The sequence below is a fragment of the Erythrolamprus reginae genome, chromosome 3 (assembly GCF_031021105.1).
Source record: "Erythrolamprus reginae isolate rEryReg1 chromosome 3, rEryReg1.hap1, whole genome shotgun sequence".
Taxonomy (NCBI): domain Eukaryota; kingdom Metazoa; phylum Chordata; class Lepidosauria; order Squamata; family Dipsadidae; genus Erythrolamprus; species Erythrolamprus reginae.
This window is the reverse complement of record NC_091952.1, coordinates 114,400,104-114,427,416: the sequence shown is the minus strand read 5'-3', so window position 1 is coordinate 114,427,416 and position 27,313 is coordinate 114,400,104. Positions and strand designations below refer to the sequence as shown.

General features: G+C 38.9%; 1 protein-coding gene across 4 annotated transcripts in view; it reads left to right on the top strand.

Annotated features, from left to right (window-relative positions):
- The window catches only part of NTNG1 (netrin G1), a 355,235-nt gene that overhangs the window by 269,822 nt on the left and 58,100 nt on the right, over positions 1–27,313 (top strand). For 2 of the 4 annotated variants that reach the window (XM_070746431.1, XM_070746428.1), the window contains exon 6: positions 20,478–20,543. The exons of the other annotated variants lie outside the window; for them this stretch is intronic. In XM_070746431.1, coding sequence (XP_070602532.1) covers positions 20,478–20,543 — 66 coding nt within the window. The remainder of the gene's footprint in view (positions 1–20,477; positions 20,544–27,313) is intronic. 4 annotated transcript variants of the gene reach the window in all.

Sequence of the window (27,313 nt, the reverse complement as noted above, 5' to 3'; positions counted from 1 at the left end):
TTCTATTTCAGCCTATTTAGACCAAGGACTATGTTGATATGATTCAGTGGCTCTTTGCTCAGACCTCTGTTTCCATCTTCTACTTCTACTTCTACTTTGTACATTGCACTTAGGTTCTGTCTGGAACACTTTTGTCCCAAGTTGCCTTTACCAATTTTTGCCCCCTAGATCTGCTTCACTTTGATCCTCTGGTGTGTGCCATCAGCTACTGTTACTCTTAGCCAGTTTTTTGCTGAGAGCTGCTCTGATGGGCTGAACAGAGCCGTGCTGGTTCAGTGGTTAGAAGGCAGTACTGAAAGTTAACTTTGCCCACAGTTGGAAAAAACCAAAGCCAACATTTCATCAGAAAACCAACTGTAAGGCATGGAAGAGGAAATGTGATCGTTTGGGGGCTGCTTTGCCACATCAGGACTGGGGCAGCTCATCCCAGAATCTACTATGAATTCTTCATAGGTGATTAAGGATAATATAAGACCATCTGTCAGAAGTTTGCTTGCAACCTGACAATGATCCTAAACATTCCAAGAAATGGCTGCAGGGTGGAAAAAATGATAGTTCCTGAATGGCCAAGTCAAAGTCTAGATGTACATAAATCTCCTTGAGATCTATGGTGGGTTGCTACCTGTTTGCCCAAGTTTGGATGAACCAATAGTGGCGGGAGGCTCAGCCCACCCACCTGTATATCATCACAGATTATCTGCACATGCGCAGGAGGATCTGCACATGCATAGAAGCCCCATATGAGAATGAAGCAAGCACACACATACGTGTTCACAGTTCCGAACTGGTAGCGAAAGTAAGTGAAACCCACTACTGGCTGAGATGCTAAAGGGCCATGATGGTGATATCAGAAGACACACAAGGCTTGCCCTATGTCAGTTTCAGCATGTATGCACATGCTAGCCAGCTGATTTTCCTTGGGGAAGGCTGTTTTGCCCTCCGGGGTGCAAAAAACCACCCAATGGGCAAACCAGAAGTTCAGAAAAACAGACTTCCGGTTTGCCCATTGCACTATTTTTTGCAATCTGGAGGCTTCAAGGAAGCTTCCTGAAGCTCCGAAGTATGAAAAAATAGCCCAACGGGCACTGGAAATTTGGAAAACAGACTTCCAGTTTGCCTGTTGGGCTGTTTGTTGCACTCCAGGGCTTTAGGAAGCTTTCCTGAAGCCTCCAGAGTGCAAAACAACAGCACAGCAGGCAAACCAGAAGTCCGTTTTTCTGAACTACCGGTTTGCTGGGCTGTCAGTTTTTTCATCGTCCCAGGCTTCAGTGAGACTGGTGCACATGTACAGGGACAAGGGGTTTGTGCACATGTGCAAGGGCAGTGCGGGGTTCTCATGCATGAGGGGGAGGGAATGGGTGTGGGCCCATGAGCGCATACTCACACACGCACACACACCTTTTTGGCACATGAACCAAAAATGTTCCCCATCACTGCTATAGGGTGTTTTGAAATAGCTGTGCATGCAAAAGGAACGTTCAGACATCAATACAGCCTATTTGATAATATTTCTATTGAGGATTTTCCTGCCAAAAAGCAATATCAGGAATTAGAGCCAAGAACATATTTACTTTTTCCACAGAGGAAAATGTCATATCTGTTATTATTATTTTTTGTTGTTGAATAAATTATTGCAAAGTCAATTTTTCTTAGGGTTCTTTTTTTGTTCAGTTAAATTACCTGTATTTTTAAATACTGCTTGAATGAAAAAATACAGGTGCTTAGTTAACAACCTCCCTATTTACCAATCATACTGTCAGGCTAAAACCAAGAGAGACATATAGAATTACTTCTATATATATTCTGAGAACTGTTAAGGAGGAACTATCTTTATCTTCTTCTTCCCAACCAAACTATCTAAACTTCATTATCTCTTGTATTTTTCAAAAGGCAACTGGACTTTGTTTTTCCTTTAAAATGTTTTGTTTTTCATCCAAGTGCCATGGTGACGTAGTGGTCAGAATGCAGTATTGCAGATTAAATCTGCCGACAGTCAACAGATCGATCCTAACCAAGGTTGACTCAGCCTTCCATCCTTCCGAAATCGATAAAATGAGAACTGAGACTGTTGGGGACAAAATGTTGATTCTGTAAAACTCTTAGAGAGGGCTGCAAAGCCATGAGTCTCCGGAAAAGGGCGGCCTAGAAATCAAAATAATAAATAAAAGCACTGTGAAGTGGTATATAAACCTAATCCTTATTTACCTTTTTTTGTGCTTCATTTTTCTCCTTTTCTCCCCTGGGCAGTAGGTCAGCATCTGCTAGGGCTGCTGCTGCTGCTGCTCTATTTCATTTTCCTCATTTTCTGTTCTATTCTTCCTGCTTTCTCATTCTCTTCTTTCTGGCAAGATACCAGGGCTCTCCTGGCATGTTCTTCCTCCCAATAAATGACCCCTTTCTGAGGCAGCCAAAGCCCTCTTAAAGGTCCATCTCATTATTTCCCATAGGGCAAGGGCTTAACAGAGTCTAGGTGAAGGAAGGAAATGGGACCTTTGGTTGCAGTTTGTCTAGCTTCTCACACACTAAAGAAATCAGAGGCAACAAGAAACTCAAATGAAAAACTTTTCCATTTCCAGGATACTGTTTCCTCCAGAATGTCATAATTGAAACAGAAATATTCTTGTATACTTTTAGCACTTCGATCCTCACCCATATAACACACATGTTCTGACACATCGCTGAACTCTTTACCTGCTCTATCCATTTCTTGCACTACCATATTTTTCAGAATATAAGATGCACCTTAGTTTTGGAGGAGAAAAACAAGGGGGGAAAATATGCCCCTGCATCCCAGCAAACAGCAAACAGTACAGATGATATACACTGTCTGTTGTGTATTTTTGTGCATGTGTGTCTGACACATAGAAATAGCAAAGATTTGAAGAAATGTACCTTATGGCAGTATATTAATGCCGGAACATTTCTTAAATGTAATCACACTAACTCCTTTCAATTATTTAAATAGATCTACTTGAAACATCACTAAGTCAAGGTTTAACTTAGCTGCCTTATCTTAATACTAAAATAGGACACTGTTACATTTCACATTATACTTTTACAGATCTTTAAAATCGATATTGTTTTCTGGAAATATAGTTATTCACTGCTATTTAAAAGAAGATGCCATACCACTGGACCTCTTCAGATCAAGCATTTATTTTAACAAGCTTCTTCATTTTGTTGTTTAGAACAATAATAAAGCATTTTTAAAAATAGGTCTAATTATTTGAACATTCTACAGACATTTACAGTCATTGACTTACTTTCTTGCATCCAACTCAGCAGAAAATAAAAATCTGGATCTCTCTCCCAGCAATTAGCCTCCTTGCAGCTAGTTTCACTTTCAGTTTAGCAGAGGCCTCAAATCAGTTGAGAGTTGGGAAGCTGATAATGAGTTGCTGGGCTATGTTCTGTTTGCTGCAAGGAGATAAATTAATCTAAGGCAGAGGCAAAAGGGTGGGAGGGACTACATTTGGTATATAAGGCACACCCAGGTTTTCACCCTCTTTTGGGGGGGTGTTAAAAAAGTGCATCTTATACTCCAAAAATACGGAACTTCCCAAGATCTGTTTCAATAGCTGCTATATGAGCAAGCTGATCATAACATTTCCTTTTAAGAAAAGAAATGAACATAAGGTTATTTAATGCAATGTTTATTCTGGTAGTTGATCTGGTAATATTCATTACAAAGGAATTGCAAAGACACATCCATCAATATTTACTACACTAAGTTGCTTTAGACATTTAGCTGCCAATATTCTAGATACATTGACTGATAGGCAGTTCTTTGGATCACACTAACAGACACAATTTTAGAACTACCAGCACAATTTTTTTAAAAGAGTCTTGAACCAGGTTGCAAGTTATAAGAAGAAAATAGTGGACTATTTGGTATTACTTTTCATCATTATTCCAACTAGGGCTATTTTCCAAAACCCTTTTTTCAACATGTTTATCATCACTGCCATATACTCTTGCTGCTGGTTTCATCTGTGGATCAGGGATGGGTTCTAACTTACCTAGCTGCCAATTTGCTTCCTCCTGAGTCGTGTGTCATGAAACAAAAACCAGTTAAAAAGCCAAGATGGTGGCAGCCACGGACTGGCACTGATCCAATCGACTCTGTGAGGTCACCACCAGTTTATTACCAGTTCTATAGAACCGGTAGGAACCAACCTCTGCTGTGGTTATGGAAGCTAATCCAGCAGCAGCTTAATCTATTTTCTTATTTTTAATATGATCACTTCAGTTAAAAATCATGAAGCTCTGTTATAAAGTTAGATATGCGACATAACAACTCATAAGCTACGAGTTGGAGCCTTCACTTATAGATAAATAGAAATGTGTGTGTGACCAGTATCTGTAATAGTAGACCTATCTACCTATGCTTAAAGCACTTCTTGACAGAAATAGACTTAGGCATGCCTGCATTGTCCAGTTGTACTATGAGGGGTTATGGCTCTGCTGGAGGGATGCCTAGCTGAGCAGAATGGAAGTAGAGCAGAGATAGGGTTCTTTCTGACTTAGCAGATGGACAGAAACAGTGAAGCAGCAGGTGGAGAGATGGTTTCCACGTGCATGCACACATTGTTTTTACAAATGTAGCTGTGCTCCAACCCTGTTCTGAATGAGCTGTGGCCCGGCGGAGTTTTTGGGACTCTGGAATTAGAGGGACCACAGTCAGAGGCATCCAATAACCACAGACTTACTGGAGAACCCACAGTCCTGAAATCAGTGACTCCTGTCTGGCTTTCACAGCTTCAGCAAGTTCTCAGACCTTCTCTCTTACAGCCCATGACAGTTTCTCAATCTCAGAAGTTCAATTCCTCAGTCCTAGGCAAAGATGCTTAAACAACTTTAAGGGGCCAAAAGCTGAACTTCCTAATTGTAAGAGGCTAGTTAAAAGACATAGGAATGCTAATGGAATGGCAGACTATAGGACTCCTGTTGTGATTTTCTTCAACTGGTGACCTGCGACCTGAGAATTACTCTTCAAAGTTCAGTTTTCATCCTCTTGTTGGCTGTTTTGCCATCCCTTGGATCTTGGAATTTTACCTGATCTTATCTTTTATCTCTGATTTTGATTGTTTTTTAATTTTAATGTGTGCCTGACCTGTTGGACTACAAGTGCAGGCTATCCTCAAAGTACTATAAAATAACTTTTTCTTTATTCTCTATTAACTAGGAAATGGTTTAAGATCAGTTAATCTCTGGCTGCAATAGATTTAGAGTTTGCTAATTCCCATTCTAGCATTCCCATTCTAGCAGCCAGCTAAGCCAACACAGAAAAGATGTCTTAAGGTTTTCTATATCTCTTTGCTGCCATCTAATGATGGTCTGGTCAGCACATCTTCTCCAATTGCCACCAGCCTGTTCTTGACAACCACTCTGTCCGCAGGCATTGTGCCACAAGAAGCAGATCCTATGAAATTCTTTTGTAAGTATCCACAACCCAAAAATAGACTAGATTCAGCTTTGTTTGTTAAAAGACCTAAGATCTGACCAGGAGGCTGTCATTACCTTTGTCATGACAGCATAAATATCACTAGCCCGAAGACATATTAGCAACAACTACTACAGAGGTTCTTAACCAATTTGTTTTTGCAGTGGACTCCCTTGAAAGCTGTTGACCTTTCTCAGAAAAAAATATATTTAAATGTATAAAATAAAATATAGATTGTACTACAAAATAAAGCAATTATGCTCAAATACTAGGCATTGAAATATCAAAAGGTAACAATTATATCATGTGCAACCATCCAATCTTTTTTAATGTTTACAAGCATTCAAAACCATGTTTTAATTTTCTCCCATACAAATTCACAGACCCTCTCAAATTATCCATAGATACCAAGTTCAGAATGCCTATATTATAATGCCTTATTAATTCTGTCTGCAGCTTTAGGCACCACAATCTCTAATTTGGTTTTACATCTTTATTTTTCCATGCACACCTACGTTTTTAATGCCATCTACCTTATAAACAATGCATAATTTTAGTGACTTAGCTAGACAAGTGTTTCTTAACATCAGCACCTTTAAGATGCATGGACTTTAGCGGCTGATAGGAATTCAAAGAGTCAAAACCCACTGTCGCTAATGTAGGAAAATATTGGATTAGGTCTTTGAGGACCTTAATATCTAGCCAATAAAACATATATTGATTGATTGATTGATTGATTGATTGATTGATTGGATTTGTAAGCCGCCCCTCTCCGCATACTGGGGGCAGCTAACAATAGTAATAAAACGGCATATAACAATAACCCAATACTAAAAACAGTTAAAAACCCATTATTATAAAAACCAATCATACATACAGACATAGCATGCATAAAATTGTAAAGGCCTAGGGGGAAAGTGTATCTCAATTCACCCATGCCTGGTGGCAGAGGTGGGTTTTAAGCAGCTTACGAAAAGCAAGGAGGGTGGGGGCAATTCTAATCTCTGGGGGGAGTTGGTTCCAGAGGGCCGGGGCCGCCACAGAGAAGGCTCTTCCCCTGGGCCCCACCAAGCGACATTGTTTGGTTGACGGGACCCGGAGAAGACCCACTCAACTGAAAAGCCCAGTTATGTAAGATTCCTGAATCAAAGTCATTGCATGTAAACTCCCCTTTTGTGCTCAAACCTTAGTTTCTTGAAGCCTCCTTAGTTTAACTAAAACATGGAATGACATTCTTGTAAACAGATCCACAACTTCCCATTTTCTATTCCCCTGTGGAGAAACACTTTATGGGGGGAGGGACACATAATTGACTGCATTGGTAAGCCAATAACATTTGCTATAATGGGATGCAAACAATTCTGTGCTAGGAAGGTGGAAGACAATCTCTTGGAACCATTTAATAAATGTTATGCTTTTCTTTTCTCTGCCACCTCAAGAAACCAGACCTGGAACAGCTGCAAGGAAAAGCCAGCTGTTGCCTAGCAACGCTGTCTTAATTTTCTTTCACTGGAAGAGGCCTAAGGGCAGCAGCAGCAGCAATTAGTGTGGCCAGATGCCAAGGAAGACAGGGCTTCCTTTGCCTCCGGTAATTGTCACAGGGAATTTCAGCAGGTAGAATTTGTCAGGCAGGGACAGGAGGAGAAAAAAAAAGCTACACCTACTAGAAATCCCAGTGTGGAACCCTAAAAGTTAAATGTAAATTGAGCCCAGTACTTTCTGCCCTTCATCAGCCTAGAAACTATTTAGATTTTGAGATTTATAACCCATGGATTTTGGAGGGCCACCTACAAAAATAAAATTGATTACTCCTTTATTTCTGGATGGCATACCCATCTGCTAGAAATTTTCATGTTTATGGACTTCAACACTAGGGGAACAGAACTCATTTCAATGTATGCATGACAGAATAGGTACTTTACACCATTGGATGTGGGTAGAAGAGGAACTGCATAACACCATTTGGGATCAAGTCAAATTCTCTTCATTTTGGTCAGTGGCCATATTATATACACATACATACAAAATAAAAATAGTGCAGCTGTACATTTAAAAACATAAAATAAAAGAATTTCGGATTCTCCATATTTGAAAAAAGAATTAGGAAAGCTTTCATGGGCCGGTTGAATACATTGTTTTTCCTAATCCTAGAGACTACCACACAAAACGTCTCCACTTTTCTTTTTATCAATCTATCTATCTATCAATCAATCTATCTATCCATCCATCCATCCATCCATCTATCATCTATCCATCTATCTATTTATCCATCCATCCATCCATCCATCTATCTATCTATCTATCTATCTATCTATCTATCTATCTGACTGCTAGATATTGACTGGGAAAATACTGACTGCTGATTAGCTGCACTCCCTATAAAAGGGAGACAGAACCTTTGCTGGGTTATAAATGGTTGCCAAATAAAGAGCTGTTGTTTTGAACCCACTTCTATCTGCTTCTTCCATTCACCCTATCTATCTATCTATCTATCTATCTATCTATCTATCTATCTATCTACCTACCTACCTACCTACTTACCTACCTATCTAAATTGTGACACAACATGAACACGCTGGTAAAAAAACGTAACATTGGGACAATGTAAGAGTACGTCCTTATGGAAGACACATTCTATCAGCTTCCCCAGAGCACACACTAAAATTATTTGCATAGGTTTGCCTCCAATATTTTCTTAATGACAACAGTGACCTTGGAGGAGAAAAATTTTTGCAATTGAATCCTAGTCTTCAAAAGAGATTAGACGCCCCAGAACACTGGCAAAAATCTATAAATGTGTGGAGAATGCAGCCAGGGATTAGATTTATTTTAGCCATAGTTAAGATCCAAATCCTCTACCTTCAAAAGTCTAGCTGAGCTTGAATAAATTGGTACATTTGCTGATTTATGTGTTGTTTGTTTGCTCTATGTGTTGGTGCCTTTGAGTCAATATTGACGCCTGGTTACTGCTGACACTAGCCCCTGCAATTTTCTTGACAAGATTTCAGAAGTGGTTTGTCATTTCTTTCTTCCCAGGGCTGAGAGAAAGCCATTAGGCTAAGGTTACCAACCAACTCTGTACAGTAGAGCATCTGGTCACAACTATAATTTGTTCCATAACTCTGGTCACAAACTGATTTGGATGTGAGCCGAATCTAATTTTGGAAGTTTGACACTTACGACACACACAAAAAATGTCATGTAAGGGAAAATTGGCTGCAAAAGAAAAAAAAAGTGAATTTTTTGGTTGGAACCTGATTTGATCATGGTCAGAAGTGTTCATGACCAGAAGTTCTACTGTACTAAACAAGGATTAGAATTCAGTTCCTATCCCAGTGCCTTAACCATTTCTCCTAAGTGACTCTTTTAATAAAGATTAAGGACTGTGCATTTAAACTGGAACTTACCTATGTAGTGTACATGTCTCTTCTGGAATACTGAAAGTTGCCTTTTCATGTGAAATTCAGGGGTAAGAAAGTTCATTTTTCTCCATACTTTTCTCCTAATAAAATAGCCTGACACCAGAAATCCAGAGATTTTCATCCTTTTCAACTTAAAAAAAAAAAACCCTTATGAACAGAGTTATATAGAATGACATTCAGTTAAAATCTATTAGTAATTCGTGAAAAGAGACATCAATTTAAGAATTGTTTCTATATTACTCTTATGAGGAAGATGCCCAAGTGGGATGGGAGGGTAAATACATATATTGGTTAATTTGGAGCCAGGTAGCTTTGTTCAGATTCCACAATCCAGGGACTAACCTTCAAAACTTGGTCTGGACAATTATTTGGCCATAAAGACTATAAGGACATAAATATTTATACAATGGTCCATTTTGTGTCACCCATCACATTTTAAAAGATTATGTTATCCCAACTACTGACAAAATTTGCCCTAAAGTCCAATTTCCGGTGAAAGTTTTTTCGTTCATCAAGGAAATGTACTACTTTTTAAAAACCCCAATCTACTCAGAAAGGTATCTGCCATGTTCAAATAAACTGGATTGGAATAAAACTTTAATTCATTAAACATTATGTGGTCATCTGACTACATTTGTTACGGAATTCCCAACGTTATCCCTAATTTATTTTTCAAATTGCTTGTTTTTCATTATTTTTAATATAAAATGTCATACTATTTCATTGTGTACAGTTAGTCCTCGACTGACTATCTCAATTGAACTCAAAATTCCCATTGCTAAGTGAGATTTGTTACGTGACTTTTGCCCCATTTTACAACCTTTCCTAGACACAGTTAGGTGAATCCCTGCACAGTTGCAAAATGACTAAAAAGGTTATTAAGTGAATCTGGTTTTCCCATTGACTCGTTTATTAAAAAATCACAAAAGGTGATTGCATAACCCCAAGACATTGCAACCGTCATAAATATGAATCTGTTGTCAAGCATATGAATTTGGATCACATGACCATGAAGATGCTGCAGGGCCGTAAGTGTGAAAAATGGTCACCAGTCATTTTTTTTCCAGTGCCTTTGTAATTTAAGTCCCTAAATGAACTGTTATAAGTCGAGGACTACTTGAGATAATATTGTAATGCCTTGTGGCTGTTGTTGAGCAGTAATTTTCCAAGTAGGGGAAAGTTGAGAGTTCATTGTTAAAGTATAACTATGTTTTATGTGGCATAATAATTTAAAGGAATAAAGGCCTGCTCTCAAAAACCCTGTCTCTGGATATAGCAGTGCTTAAACTAATCAGATCTGGCTCTATTCTTTGCCTAGATAGGAAGCAGTGTGGAAATCCTATAAATAACATCCTGGAGAAAATATGAAATGTAAATGTAATGAATACATTCTCTGTCCTTTCACATATTCACAGTGCCTAAACCAACTATATGTCCAATCCTTGTGCCTTTTAATGTTTTTTTTTCTTTTAAAAGCCTTTTTTGAGATTATAGGCTGAATATTACAATTCTATATCTTTTCTTTATCTGTATCTCTGCGGTGATCTCAGCACTATTATGTTATTTTCCTGCTGTTCGGGAAAAGAAAGTTTCTAACAAATTGCAGTAAATGAATGAGAGGCTATTATATACCCCAGCTATTAAAGGATTCTGATTGAAGCGTGTTGAGAATGACTCATCTTTTCCAGGTACCTAAAGACTTCACAAGCAGCCTTCAAAAAAGTCTTTGGGTGACTCAGAAGTTTTTATCCCACCATTTAGGCGTGGAATAAAATGACAAATGGGCAGAGATTGGGTAATGTTCATAGAATATCCAGCCAAGAATGGACAAATTACAAAGAACATCCCTTAATATCTTGCATGACTGTTACTTTTTCTTTTCACAGAAAGATTGTATAATTGATACAAAGCACAGAAAGAAGTTGTGATCAGAGAAAAGAGTTTTCATCCATAGTTCAATGGGCTTTGGACTTGGAGAAAAAGCAGTATGTATTCAGTGAGATAGATATTTAAGTAAACCAGGAAAATACAATGCAAATGTCAGACTTAATGAATTATACATACCAGTATGACTTTTACTCAGGTAAACAGGTATAGGATTTTTCTGTTAAACAACAATTTATGCTGACCCCATTAGATGTTATTTCCAAACAAAATCTGCGTAGGATTGAGTTGCAAAATTTGATGTAAAATTTTACATGTATCCTTTGCAGATACAACCACAGTTATTGTGCTTGAGAGTAATAATATTAGTTCCTAAGGAGTCAATGGATTTCCCTAACTCCTTTTTCTGTCTCTGTGTCTTCTTCAGGTGCACATTAGATTTTAACTACTTACTGTATCTTCTATCGCACTGCTTTTATTTACCAATCCTATCACATGATACATTTTTATCCTCTTGCCTTCTACTTTCTATGTTTACCTCTTGTTCCTGCCCATCCACTATGATCTCCTACTCTCTCTAATCTCATCCAGAGGCTCACATTAATTCAGAATAGAAATCTCCACTTTCCTTGTTTGCTAACTACTGCAATAGGCTGAACATTGTGCTAAGTTTAATAGCGAGCTGGGTATTAACTGAGGTGTAACACAACACACTTTTTGGAGACAATCCAAGACAGAGGGCAACTATTTTAGAGCTTAGTTTCAATTTAGCTTTCATTTCAAATGGCTGATGTTCTCTAAGGAACATTCTAAGCTGTTATTGATGTTCCTTTTAGACCAGAACCAAGTTATCATTTAATCTCTGTTCTGTATCTGTTACCACTACTATAAGGATTGGTTTAGTAGAAATGATCTTTTGGATGACCATGGATCTTGGATAGTTTCCTTGCCAGAACAGAACCAGATGATACCCTATTACCAGATCCTTTGTTTACAAACTTTCTCTTTTTTTTACTACCTTGTTGTAATTAAATGACTGGTTTAACATTTATTTTAGTTTCCTATTACATTGATAAGAATAACTTCTAAAAATAAAACTCATTTATATATTTTGGATTTCATGATAAAAAGGAACCTCTTGAAACACTGGGCTGGTGATTTTGTTAAAAATTAATCCTCAGTTTAATCCACTTCAGCCCTAGGCTACAAAGAGCAGGTGTTTTTGCATGACGGGTTTGTAAATATAACAGAATATGCAAAATGTTCTTCGCTCCTCCTGGGACAGATATCTATAAAAGCCAAATTACACAAGTAGCTAAATTATTTGTTATAAAATTCATGCAGATTTTTTTTTAAAAAAATGCATACAAAGAGGGAAAATAGCTTATCTTCCCCTCCAAAGTGAATCTGATTAGAATCATGTACATAAACATTAGCCTTGATATGGAGGGAACTTCAGTGCCCCATCTCCTGGTCTTGGACAGATGGGATTCTTATTAATCAATAAAGGAGAATATTTGTAGCTCAGGGTTAAAATGAGGTGCTAGTAACACTGATGATGTTGAGAATGTCTGCAAGCAAGCAGACATAACAACTATGCTCAGCACCAAGGACCTTTCATTCTTATTAATACAATGATTATTTCCACTCAGTAAAGCACAGGCCAGTTTAAAAAAGCATCTTAAATAAAACCATTGCAATAAAGTCAACAATTTGTAAAAACAATAAACACTAAAATAAAAGCAAATTTATTATTTATTTATCGAATTTGTACAGCCATCTATCTAACAGGATGACTCTAGGTTTATCATTTACAATCCATCAAAAGCAAAGTTAAAAACAAACGTACCTTTTCCCCAGGTACCAGACCGATCATCTTTGCAGCTTAATCCCCATTTTAGGTAGCCTAATGCTTGGGGGAAGAGCCGGGTCTTGATTCTAATACACAAATTGGTTGACATTTAGGAAACTAATATTTTGCAATTTATGACAACTAGTGATGGGCGAACCCAATGGTGTTTGGGTTCAGCAAGTTCGGACGAACTTTAAGCAAAATTCAGCCGAACCTGAACCGAACCCAAATCCGAATGGGGAATCCCACCAAGAGATTCTGGGGGTGGAGCTTTGATGTCACGTATACTGGCAAGTTGCTAAGGATGCCAAGGACTCCATGGAATCCAGGAAATGATCACCTTGACATCCTTAGCAACCTGCCGATGACATCAAGGCTCCACCCCCGGAATCTCTTCGTGGGAAAGATTCCCCAGCTCCTTCAAAGGGAGGTCTTCACATAAAAACAAACATTGTTATTTTTACGTGAAAGGACACCGCAGCGGTGCTGCAAGCAAAGGGTGGTCCTTTCACGTAAAAATAAACATGTTTATTTTATCCAGGAAGTGATCACCTTGGCGTCCTTAGCAACCTGCCGGTGACATCAAAGCTCCGAATGCTGAACGCGCCCCCGAACTTTCAAAAAATTTCGGGTTCGTGTTTGGCATACCGAACACTGCAAAATTCAGTACGGACCCGAATTGTGCGGGTTCGGTTCACCCATCACTAATGACAACACATAAATTTACAATAATAGTTTACTAACAAGTGGTGCACAGCTTTCAGAACTTATGTTACATTTTGCCACCTCACTAACTATTGTGCATCTGTACTAATGGACATTTTTTGAAGGTAACCAGAAATAAATTACATTGTAGCATACAGTCAAAAGATTATTAGAGAATGTTATTGGTAGTTATCCTAAACCCAGGTGAGGTTTTAATTTAGCAGTCTAAGCGGGGGCCATGTCTTCCTTGCTACTGCAACTACCTGTTCTTGTAGGGGCTAGTTCCTTTGGAGAGAATGCTACCCTATTCCACAATATTACCATTTAATTTTGTTTCAGTTTCAGATTCCTGTTCTTTTCCAGCCTATCACTTTTGTCAGGCAACATTCCCTGATTTGGCTAGAAAAGAGAGCATAATCAGAGTTCTAATGATTTGATGTAGATATTGAACTACAGGGAGGAAATAATAGAATATTTTGGAATGTCACAAAACATAAAAGCTCCTTGGAGCCAAACAGAAATTTGCCATTGCTGATTTCTGGTGACAAATCTGCCAGTAAAAATTAAATTACATCTGTGCCGCCAATTCCCAAATTCCTGTTCTATTCCAGACATATCTCTTGACTTGGATTGTTTGAACATACTAGCATTTTCCATGTCTCACCCCAAGAAGATATGTTTCCGGATTGTATCCAAACTTAAAGCCAGACAATAATAGATGAAGATAATTAGTTCCCCCCAAGAAGGCTTGTAGATGAGCCGCCTAATGTATATGTTAATTATGCATTTAGCCTGATTCTAAAATTTCCAGAAGAACTAAATTTGTTTTATCATAAGTCTAGCACACACCTAGTATGGTTGAGAATGAGTCCTATTGATTTAATCAGAGTCTACTATATTAGCTCAACACAGTTCCCAGAAGACACTTTCGTATCACAGATTAATGCTTACAAATCTTGTACTTCAGAATTAAAGTGATCTAACTGTGCTATTGCCACCAAATTCGTTAAGGGACATAATGGATTTATAGATGGTGAGAGTAGATTTAGATTTATTTGGATTTGTATGCCGCCCCTCTCCGAGGACTCGGGCCGGCTCACAGCATGTACAGAAAAACAGAAAACAATAATAGCAATCCAATTAATACATTAAAAAACAATCCTAAAATTCTAATAAAAAAACAAACTATCATATGCATGTGTATATCATATGCATTAGTATTACATATGCATGTGTATTAGTAATTCAGTTGCCTAGCTCATAAACATTACTTCTTTTTCCCCTATACATATGCCATATTTTACAACTAAACGATCATGCACTTACAGCAAAAAGAAACAGAACACAGCCAATTACTTGCCCACTCTATAAAAAAGATTAATTAAAATGTGTGAATATTTTCATTTTAATCTCACAGTGACTACTGGAAGAAAGTAGAGTTTGCCTCTGCTGAACTGATGCCAGATACATTTACTTGGGGACAAGTCTTGCTTTGTTGAGATAAAGGTGTTCTTACTTTTAAAAGTAATTTTTAAATGATATTCCATAGCTATATACATGCTTAGAATGAGTTCCCCTGATTCTAAAAAATGGGTTAAAAAATGGAACTCCAGTGAAAAGATGATGTCTATGTAAGCCTTAATGTTAATCAGGAACCAGTCTTCTGTTGCATGCCATTCTTTGGATAATTATTTAGCAGGGCATTTAACCTGGGCATATTCTAGACAGATTACAAAACTAGTAGTGGCAAGCAACATGACAAGGGAAAAACAGGAACTGAAATAATTTCTTTCCTGGGAGATCAGATGTTTGGAGAGATAGGAATTTGCATAAACTATGCCTAATTTAGCAACAGATTATATAATGGATAAAGAAAACCTGAGCAGACTTTGGCTGTTTTTGCTAGACCTTAAATAATTAAGGCTATCTGGAAGTGATACAGAAAACTGTAATTTGTTGCTTTAAATGGACAGAGTAAAATGAATGACAGTTTAGCGTCCATAACAAAAATACATAACCAAACTGCTCATTTACACAGCAGAAAAAGCATTCAATTAATTGAGGTCTCGAGTCATTCAATTAAATTACGTTATAGTGTTTTTGGTCTCAAACAGTGCATGAGATTAGAAAAAAAACCCATTAATTTTTATCCATTTTTATTTGTTCGTATACCAGCAAATAAAACAAAAACAAATAGGATTAAAAACAAAAAATAATAGTTCTAAAATATCTAAGAAGAATTAAAAGAGATAAATAGGCCCCGAGTCCTCGGAGAAGGGCAGCATACAAGTCTAATAAATAATAAATAATGATAATAATAACACAGCATACTGTACTATAGAAGAGTATAGAAGCTATAGAAGAGTAATCAGCTGTGGTTAAAGAAGAAAATCAGACTGATATGATAATAGTAAATCAAGATAAAACAAGTCGGAATTACCAGGATATTTAGTAATACATTTAAAAAACATACTAAATGAGAATACTAATAATTTCAACATGACAAAAAGATGTATATTTTTCTGTTATAGAAAAGTGTTATATGCCGACCAATTTTTTGATAGCATTGATATTTCATATAAAAGCTCTTTTCCATTTTTTTTCTTCTTGCCACATACATAATGGAATATTCAATTAGGAATACCATTTAGCAAAACAGAATCACATTTGGTTCCATTATAATCATATAATTATAATTATTGTATAGCGCATACCACAAACACATGTAGTTTTTTGGAAAATTGCAAAATAGTTTTCACTATGTGACCCTAGCTGATTTCCATATAACATACACACACACGCGCGCGCACACACACACACACATTTTAGCTTTCTATGTATATTTTTAGTATTTGTAAGAAAAGCAGAGAATTTGTTTTGAGAAAATAAATCATTTGATATAGCAGCACACTTATTTCATTTTTAAAAAAAACATGGCAAATCTTTAAAAAACACACTAAACAATTGACTCAGTGACTTAAGTGAATCTTTTCAGTGCTAAGATTCTGTATTATTCTTTGGCTTTTGTGAAAAAAACAATAAAGTTTTATAGTCTTATATTCAGAGTGTCAGGTTCCAGTAGAGTAATATAGAATCCACACACAATCTTGGCTTATAATAAGATCTTTTACTTCTCCTCCTCCAGCACAAACTGATAGATACCAGCAATTGCAAAATGTAATTTTTGTCAGAGCTGCCTACTCTGCACTCCCCACCACTTTTATACTAGAAGTGCCACATCCCAGTGGTTAATTCTTATCCAATCCCCTTCCTGGCTTAGAGTTCATTTCTGTGCATCTCCTCCCACAAGCTCGTCACATGAACCATACCATCTTCTGCCAGCATAACCTGCAATTCCAAGCAGCTTATGACCAGATGCTGAACAAAGGCTGACCTTGAGAACCTAAAAGGAATGTGTCATGGCATGCAGCCACCATGCCTTCAAGTTACTACAGAAAGAAACATTCCAAAAGAACATAACATAATATGGCAGACCAAAACCTCCAACCATTCTGGCTTCAGCCTGACAGGCAGCCTCCCCTCAAGAAAAAAGCTTGTCCTGCAAAGAGAAAGGAAATACCTAGTGGGAGTTAGGTTTTTTTATTATCAACCACCCCTTCCTTCCCCGGATGACCCTTTGGCTTGTCTGGGTATTCATCATGGAATTGCTTAATCAATCTGTCATCTTGAACCAGATGAATTCCGCCAAAGGGTAATCCTTCCAATGGATTAGATATTGCAACTGACCCCTAAAGATTCTGGAGTCTAATTTTTTTTTCACTTCTTAATGCATCTCTCCTTCTATGACCATAGGAGAAGTGGCTGAATTTGAGGTCTCAATTTAGACCCGCTCACTGGCTTTAGTAAGTTGTAATGGAATACTGGGTGGATCTTCTCCAATATTCTAGGCAATGCAAGCTACACGGTGAACGGATTGATAATTTTGACAATGGGGAAAGGCCCCATGAATTTAGGCCCTAGCTTTTTTGCTGGGCATTCTCAATCAAATGTATTTAGTAGACAAGAAGACTGTCCCCCACTTGGAAAGGGGGCTGATTGGTGCTTGTCTGCTTGCTTCTTATAGGCTTCTGCCGCTTCAACTAGTGTTTTCTTGCTGTCCTCCCATCCTTTTCGCAGCTTCTCCATCCAGTCAGTCAGGGAAGTGAGAGCTTCCGTAGGGAGTTCCAGCATGGGAATGAACTCTTGACTACTGGTGATCTGGAAAGGGGTTAGGCCTATGTTGCTGTGAACAATGCTTTTGTATGCTACTTCTGCAAATGGCAGTGGCTCCACCCAGTCATCATGCTGGTAGTCTACAGAACAACTGATGTACTGTTCCATCATTGCATTCGTACATTCCACTGCACCATTGGTACTTGGATGAAAAGTCCCTGTGTGGATCCAATGGCACATAGGAATTCTATCCAGAACCCACAATCAGAGATTATCCTTTTTAGCACTCCACGTAAGCGGTAAATGTGGTTGAGGAACAGTTTTGCTAGGCATCTGGCTGATGGTAATCCAGAACAGGCAACAAAGTGAGCTTGCTTGGAGAGCAAGCTTGGAGAGCAAGCTTGGAGAGCAAGCTCACTGTCAACGATCGATGACAGCCTGGATCACGGTATTCCCCTTGCTGTCTGGAAGTAGAACTACGAAGTCCATAGCTATTTCTTCCCAGGGTTTGCTGGGTTTGGTTACTTGCTGTAACAGCCCTGGAGGTTTTCCAGGACTGTGCTTTCTGGTGGCACAGGTGGCATAGCTCTTCATGTAGTCCTGCACTTTGGCCATCAAAATTGCCTTTGTGTTAGTTGAAGGGTTTTTAGGAATCCAAAGTGTCTTTCAAGTTTGGAGTTGTGACTTCGCTGAAGCACTTCCAATCTAAGGCTGGCAGGCACATACAATTTGTACCCTCTCCAAGCCACCCTTCTCTTAAGGTTAGGATATCCTTGTTGGTTTTAAGGTAGGGGTCACTAGGTAGGGCTGTCTTCAGTTTTCTGGTCCATTCCCCCTGGCTCCAGGTGCTTCGCCTCCAGGCTTGGCCTCTCACGAGGATTGGGGCTGCCAGTTCACCCTCTGAAAGGGGAATGCCTACCGCTTCTTTCTCTGAGGAAGGAATGATGGAGTAGAATTCCTCTTCTCTTTGGCTGTTGTATTGTGGCTTCGTGGATAGCACATCAGCCAGATGGTTTTTTCCCCGCTGGAATGTGCTTCAGTTCAAACTTGAACCACCTAAAGTATTGTGCCCACTTACATTCAGACATTCAAACAGGGAGATCCATCAAAACTGGCTGAGAGATGGAAGCAGAGCTCTCTCATTTTCAGGGCATCCAGCATACATTGCCTCTGATCTCCTTCGTCCCTTGTAAGGCCTACTCCAGCAGAGAGAGGAATTCCAAGGCCAGCTGGACTTTCCCTCCTTCAGGTTTCTGGGTAGTTGCACTTTCTGGGAGTTGAGGATTTCAGTGTGCTTTTTAGCTTCTCCTTCCAGCTTGTCCTGCTCCTCCCTCTCAAACTTCCTGAGTTCTACACCACCCAGTGTCGGCATGGTGATAGGCTCAGGACCCTGGACAGCGCCCCACAATCAAGGTAGCTGGATCTGCATTTAGAATAATGCCAGCATTCCAAATAGCATCTGAGAAATAAATCAGTCCAAGGCTTCGGCTTCTTCAAAGTTCCAATTTATTAACAGGGCCATGTTAGTACAACTGGAGAAACCTGAATCTAAAGTTACGAGAATATCTCCAGCCAGGTTATAGTTCATTTCCTTGCATCTCTTCCCACAAGCCCATCACATAAACTATACATTACATCTTCTGCCAGCATATTATGCAACTCCTAGCAGCTTCCAGCCAGATGCTGATCAAAGGCTGACCTTGAAAACCTAAAAGGAATGTGTCATGGCATGCAGCCACCAGCACCACCCAAGTTCCCACAGCAAGAAACATTCCAAAAGAACATAGCATCATGTGGCAGGCCAAAACCTCCAAGCATTCTGGCTTTGGCCTGACACTCAGCAGTTTCATTTCATATCTCATCCATAGTTCACACATTCCATTGTTAATTTTAAGTGTACATTACACTTAAAGTTGAATGGTAGAGGTTCAGTGTTAAAAGATTGGAATAGGAATAGGTCACAATGGAAAAAATCCATGTATTGGTCACTAGGAGTCAAAAATAACTTGATAATAATCAGTCAACACTGTTGCACATTCATGTGTGAACCATCCTGTATTTCAAGAAAATTTTCCAAGTAGATTATAAGATGCATTCAGTTGAAAAGAAGAAATTGAAACTTGACTACCTATGAATCAGATAGAGTGTGCAAGGAATGTATGGTTAAATTCCATTTTTGCATTTTAGGAATAGGTGGAAAGAAGCATGATAAGTCAGGTGGCACCCCAGCAAAATTCAGTGGTCAAAATGCAATTGTAAAAATTCAAATATAATTATTTCACTGTTGTTATTATTGCTTTGGTACATAATTATCAGTGCTTTCAATATTGGCCCAAATCATTCTTTTTTATTTTTAGATTTAGGCTAGAATTTTTGCCTGTTCAATTTAAGTGTTAGTGAGGAATCTTAGTGTTTGTTTGTTTGTTTGTTTACTATTATTTATTTATTTATTTATTTATTTGATTTATATGCTGCCCAATCCCATGGAATTCCGGGCGGCTATGTATGCAATTCCTAAATATCTGAAGAATAATATTTTTGCCTAGAAGCAATAAATCCTGTCCCCGAAGGGAAACAAAATCTAAACAGATACTGAAACAAACAGCTGAAATACCCACTTATCACCCTTCTCCATTATGCTGAAGAAGTAGACAATATACCTACTCTGTAGAAGCCACTGATTTAGAGAGAACTAAATAATCAATATCCACTACATTAAATTGTACATGTTAAATTATAGAAGACAAAACAATTATCATATGAATATAGAAAATCTTTAAATGTACATTCAATGTTTTGGGAATCATCAATTGCTTCTGTTTGTTCAATGTGGCAGTGATGTATATTGTCCTAATGTTTCATTGACAAAGTCTAGTGATAGATGTCTGTGCTTTGTGTTGTTCTCCATACCCATGTGCTTAGATACAGAGCTAAATTTTAAAAATCTTGCCGCATGTTGTAAATAACAAATCCTAATTTTTCCCCCCAATATATGCAGCTCCTCCAAAGTATGATAAGATATGGCCGAATATATCTTCCCTTGGGGTTTCTAACCCAAATCAAGGTAGGAGTCTGAAAAATTCCTAGGGGTCTATTATGACTTTAACTGCTTTTCATGCAATCAGTGACCCAGAAAAAAATCATCTCATGTGAATAAGAAGAAAATGTAACATCCAAAACAACCTACTGAGGATTAATATGCTCATAAGAATGAATTGTACATGAAAGGGGCTTTTTATAATGTGTACACAGATCTTCCTCATCAAAGTTCTAAGCACTTTTAGAGCTTTAATTGAATATGGGTCCCCTAAGAAGAAGGGAATTGTATAGATTTCAGGGTTTGCATGACAAATAATTTTGAGACTTCTTGAGTGCCAGAGTTTATTTTTGTCTCCATCTGATCATTTTAATGTCTCTCTCTTCTGCTTTGTCTGCTTAATTGAAATGAATGTTGATATTCAGAGCTGAGATTGCAGTGAGACCAACTTGTGGTAGTTACAGTAAAACCATATTCTCAGGAAATTTATGTGAACAATTTCAGCATTTTCAAAAAGAGGGGGGGGGGCTTTTCTCTTTCTTCCAAGTCTTTATTGTTTTCACCCCACAAGGTTAAGTCATATTGTAGGTTACCTCCTATGAATATGCATGTGTATGAACCTGCTTCCTTTCTGAAAGTGTCACATTCCCACTATTACAGTAATCATTCTCTCTGGAATCCCTAGTGCATCGGTTCCACATCTGAATTCCAACAACATTCACACATAAAGAATTTACTGGCAGGCTGGTGTGATGATTATTTCAGGAAAAATGATGTGGGTTTAAAAAGAGAGGCAGGGGTGAGAGAAGAATAAAAGAGGTAGCAAGAAATGTTAAAGTTGGGTTCTGTAGAGCTTTTGCACAGAAAATACATTCAGTCAGGTGTAAGTCTATTCAGTACTTCACCATGGAATTATTTTGTTTCTTAAAACAAATGGTGTTGGTGTACAGCTTGCCATCGTTATACACAGGATGTTCCTTTTAAACTGTAATGAATACAGATGGAGGAGGAAATGAGCATAAGAAGATCCAGGAAATAGCTTCTAAGCTAAACAAAATGTATTAGCAATTTGTTGGAGAGCTAGATTGGAAAAACTGCTGTCTTAGTCCTTGATCATAGGAGAGAAATTGAGACCGTCCTAGTTACATAAATTACTCACAGCTAGAATTGTTTTAATCATGGGTTATATGATTTCACTGTTCTTTCCATGCCTCTTGGAGAACTGCTGTCAGGTTTGTCCAACTTGGTCATTTAGAAAGAAAGAAAGTCTTTGACTGCATTTGTAGTGAAAAGAATATTTTTACTAAAGCCAAGGTAGAAAAAGCCAGATCTGAGGGTTGAGCATGAAAGCTGCCTACATACTTTTCCCTTTCCTGGGTTCGCCCACCTAACCATCTCCTTTGTGTCCAATGGGATTCAAACAAATAGATTTGGTAATGATTTTGAACTTTGGCAGGTTCGGTGATGGTCTGCATTCTATTATACCCACGGTTGTGACCTTGGGGTTGATCAACCAATGTTGTTGGCAGGCCTTCAAAGTGGTTTCTTTGTCCTCCCCCCCTACTTGCTAGCTCCTTCCCTCCCAGGATTCATGGCAGTCTGGCATCAGCGAAACAGCAATGGGGAAAGCAGGATGGCAGCACTGAGAACTGCAGTGCCAAACTAGATAAATTAGATCCAATCGACTTCGCTCCCATGTTATCTTGATCTGTTTCTTTTTACCAGAACTAATCTACCAACCAAAGACTGGTGTAGAACAAATTTGTGAAAATGTTAATGTTAAATGGAACCCACAATGGAACCCGTCATTTCAGAGTACTGTGGTACTTAAATAATTAAAAATCAGACACATTTTTAATCTATTGCAAATTATTGAAATTAGCTATCTACACCCTGATTCTGCAATAACAAATCTTAGTCCTACAATTAACCAGTACTGAATTGTAGATTGAAATATTTATTGTTCAATTTATGAATTTTGGTCATTGGCAATAATGAGATAAATAGGCCTTTGTGAAATACATGTGTTGCATCATAAATGATTGTAAAGAATCTCAAAATATTATTTGAAAGTGCTATATAGCTCTTGAGCAATTAAGCTTGTTTTGTAGAAAAACAACTTGGCTATCAGCCAAACAATTAAATCATATTTTTCAGGTTAGGTTGCAAAATGACAATTTAATAAATGTGTTTCTACTCAAAATGGATTACATTATCTGTAAATGCTTATAGGGATGACTCATCACGGTTGTAGTTACTGAAACAGGGGTTAGTGGTAGTTGTTAGTTAAACAAGTAGAGATTCGTCAGGGGAAAATGGAATTTTGTTTTAATTTTAAAGAAAAAAACTTTAGTAGGAAAATCTATGTCCAAGAGGATAAATGACAGTGATTTAAAAAGTTCTTCATATAAATATATAAGGAAAGGGGACAAAGCCAGCATGTTTTTCTCCCTTTCCATTTGTGTGGATAACCTTAATACAGGTAGGAAACTGAGCTGCGTTCATGGAAATTGGAATATAAACCAGTTGTCTCCTACCTTGACAAAATCTACTAGATCTCTAGACAAATGTTATGTTCATATTAGTGTGTAAGTACCATTCTTCTTCCAGTCTACCAGATTTCTAGCAAAGCCAAACTCCAGTTCATACAGAGAATTATACCCAATATATATCTTTCAATATGAATTAAAATTGTACCTAGCAACACACACACACATACCTACACATTGTATAATGTAACAGCATAAACACAAAAGACACAAGCATGGGTGTATTAAATTAATCTTCCTATTAAAAAAATCAGTCAAAACATGATTTGCTCTAGGGCATAATACCTGCTTTCAGTTATTCCAAATTTAGCTGTGCTTGCTGTTTTTTTTTCAGTCCAAGTTGCAATCCCCAAGGGAGGCAGAAATTCTTGCATTCATATATTAGCATTTCCTATTTTGTGACAAACATTGCACCCTATAAATATGGAAGAACGGCAAAGTACCCTAGTTAAAAGAAACATATTAACACAAGGTTACTAAAAGCTGGCACCGTGCAGTGAGCAATGGAAGGAAAAATTCTTCAGCTGAATCTACTTTAAAATAAAGCAGCAGATGTATCTTCTGCAGCATCGAATACTTTTGATACAGCATTTGAGAGGGGAAAAACATATTGATGATGATGGCGGTGAATGTTCAACTCGGTTTGCAGTATGCTCACCACAGTTCTTATAGCAAAGCTGCCAATGCATGATGCAACAAAGAGTTTTATTTTTCAGATGGCTTGTCATTGAGTTGACACCGATTTTTCTTTTTAAAAACATTTTCTTTAATTTCCTTAATTTCCTATAGTAAATGGAGAATTGTTTTTCCAGAAAAAGGCTATTAAGTGCATCACAAGAGATTTGATTCCATGTATAATTTTGAACAGGCCATGGAGAACTTGCAGCACACCCTTGGGTAGGTCTTGCCTTAATTTCATTTCAGAGCTCTGGCAAAAATCATCTGTCTTGTTGCTAGTAACCTAGATGGACATGGGGAGTGGGGAGTGGGGGAATAAAAGGAAGGAAACTCAAAAGGAGAGAAAAATAAGAGACTGGGAGAAGCACCATTTTAAGTCTTAGCATTATATTGGGAATTATACCCTATTTGCACAAATGACTTACAGTCTATATAAAAGAAGTCTGCTGTAACATATCCAGTGAAATAAAAATATTATTTAATGCGAAGCTTCCTCTTTAATAAATGCCTGAAATAGTATTTGAAGTACCTGTGTTTTCTGCTGATATTTCTCAGATACTCTGAGCAACTTTCTCTTTTTTTCTTTTTTGAGGCCACTAACAGCAACATTGAACTTCTTGCTGGATCATGTGCATTTTGGATATTTCATGCAATGATGTGATTTCAATGTTTTATCAAAATAATGGAATCATATTGACATTTTGAAAGCACAGCACAGTTGCCTAGACAGCTCCCAGACAGCCTGCCCCAAATGAGCATCTGTCATTCATAGACTGGAAGTATTTCTGCTATTTTGCTTTCCTTTTTTTAACCTCAGTATTTTATAAGTACGTCGGTGAAAGATTGCAGTTTTATATAAGTTATGCTATTGTTGCCAATAAATCATTCATTATACCATGAGAACTGTGGAGACACTTTCAGGTTGATTAAAGGGAAAAAATGATTTTTGATTACTCTGGGGGCGGAGTGGGTTCCAGTTTTCTTTACTGCCGGTTCACTCGGGCACACCGCGTGGGCATATTGTGTTCCACATATTGTGTTCCACATGCGCAGGGCTAAAGCAAAGCTTCTATACATACACAGAAGCAAAAAACAAGATGGTGACACCGGGTCCCGTCAACTAAGCAATGTCACCTGGCGGGACCCAGGGGAAGAGCCTTCTCTGTGTTGGCCCTGGCCCTCTGGAACCAACTCCCCCCAGAGATTAGAACTGCCCCCACTCTCCTTGCCTTTCGTAAACAACTTAAAACCCACCTCTGCCACCAGGCATGGGGGAATTGAGATCCTCTTTCCCCCTAGGCCTTTACAATTCTATGCATGGTATGTATGTATGTATGTATGTATGTTTGGTTTTTATATTAATGGATTTTTAATCATTTCTAATACCAAATTACTATTGTACACTGTTTTATTGTCGCTGTTAGCCACCCCGAGTCTCTGGAGAGGGGCGGCATACAAATCCAATAAATGAATGAATGAATGAATGAATGAATGAATGAATGAATGAATGCATAAATAAATAAATGAATGAATGAATGAATGAATGAATGAATGAATGAATAAATAAATAAATAAATAGGAGCTGCTGAGAGAATTGGCTCAGAAGCATGGCAGGCCTAGGTCGCAGCCTGTTCCAGTGACCCAGGCTGCCAAGTTACTACTGGTTCTATAGAACTAGTCCGAAGTGAGAGGGACCCACCTCTGCCTGGGGATAGATAATGAATCAGAGTGGCTGTTACAGAGCTGCAGCAAATTAGGTCTAATGCAAAATTTCTAAATTGACAATGAAAATTATAACAGACACATTACTGTATAACAAAAATATTTGTTTCTCCCTTTGTAATGCACAGGAAAAGAAAGTGAATTATTGAGATACCAGAGAGAGAAATGGTGTAAAGATTTCCCCCCCCCCCTTAACTGCAGCATAATTAGGAAGGAGAAGCACAACTGCCATGCAAAGTGAAACAATCCTGTCCATAGCAGTTCAGACAGCTAGGAGGGAATGAAATACCACCCACTGTCCTCTATGCAAAAATTGACAGACAACAGTGCTTATATAGGGGGGAAGGGGGAGCCTCCAGGAAAAAAAAGGTTTGTTTGACTGACTCACATAGAAAACAATGTATAGTCCAGGTAGCTTCTTTAGAAAGCCCAGATTATCAAGTCTACTTTCCAAACTTTATGTTACACAGCTACAGATCCAGACATTTCTCATAAATGTAGGTATTAAGTTCTGACTTTACTTGCAGAACTAAATGGAACAAGTCCAGCGATTGCTCTCATTTTTCTAAAAGGACAAAGTGCTGACACTTCTAGAGAGAATGGCAAAGATTTTTTCCCCCCAATGAAATCGAAATGAAGAAATTATGAGGAAATCAATAAAGAAAAGATCTGCCAGTTGGCATATTTCATCTATCATCCATCTCTCCATCCATCTATCTCTATCATCTATCTATCTATCCATCCATCCACCCACCCACCCACCCACATACATACATACATACATACATACATACATACATACATACATATACAGACAGACAGACGGATATGAAGACAAAATACTTTGATATAAATACTTTGCATCAAATATTTTCTTACAGTTCAGGAGATGGTATAAGAATTTATTGGAGAGGTCTGAGTAGTGCAGGGGTATCTCCTTAGCTAATGAAGCCATAATGTAGTGCAGAGGTCCCCAACCGCCGGTCCGCGGACCGGGACCGGGTCGTTGGGGTTTTCCAGCCGGTCCGCGGCGCCGCTGCCCTCCCGGCAGAGGACATTATACAGGACAGGGTGGGGCGTTGGGCAGGGCGGGGAGAATCAGGAGGCTCCTTTGGCGGCTGGGGGCTGCCTGGCTTTATTATTTTGGCTGGGGGGGGAGTTAGGAAGGTCCTACTTCTCCCCCCCCAGCCAAAAACTCAAAGCCTATCTGCTGGATACGGGCGATGAGCGGGACGAGCGGCGCGGAAGCCGGTGGCTGTGGCAGCTGCTGCAAGAGGCTTCCGCACCGCTCTGTCCCACTCATCGCCCGTATCCAGCAGATAGGCTTTGAGTTTTTGGCTGGGGGGGAGAAGTAGGACCTTCCTAAGTCCCCCCCAGCCAAAAACTCAAAGCCTATCTGCTGGATACGGGCGATGAGTGGGACAGAGCGGCGCGGAAGCCTCTTACAGCAGCTGCCACAGCCACCGGCTTCGGCGCCGCTCGTCCCGCTCATTCCCCGTGTCTGGCAGAAGCTACTGCCCGAGTGCTCTTGGCTGGCGGGATTCAAAGTGCTGGGGTGGGGGGTGTCCTGACAGCCCCCCCACCCCAGTGCTTCGCCTCCCGCTGGGACACCCCCCACCCCAGCACTTTGAATCCCGCCGGCCAAGAGCACTCGGGCAGCAGCTTCTGCCAGACACGGACAATGAGCGGGACGAGCGGCGCCGAAGCCGGTGGCTGTGGCAGCTGCTGCAAGAGGCTTCCGCGCCGCTCGTCCCACCCATTGCCCGTATCCAGCAGAAGCTGCTACCCGAGTGCTCTTGGCCGGTGGGATTCAAAGTGCTGGGGTGGGGGGTGTCCCAGCGGGAGGCG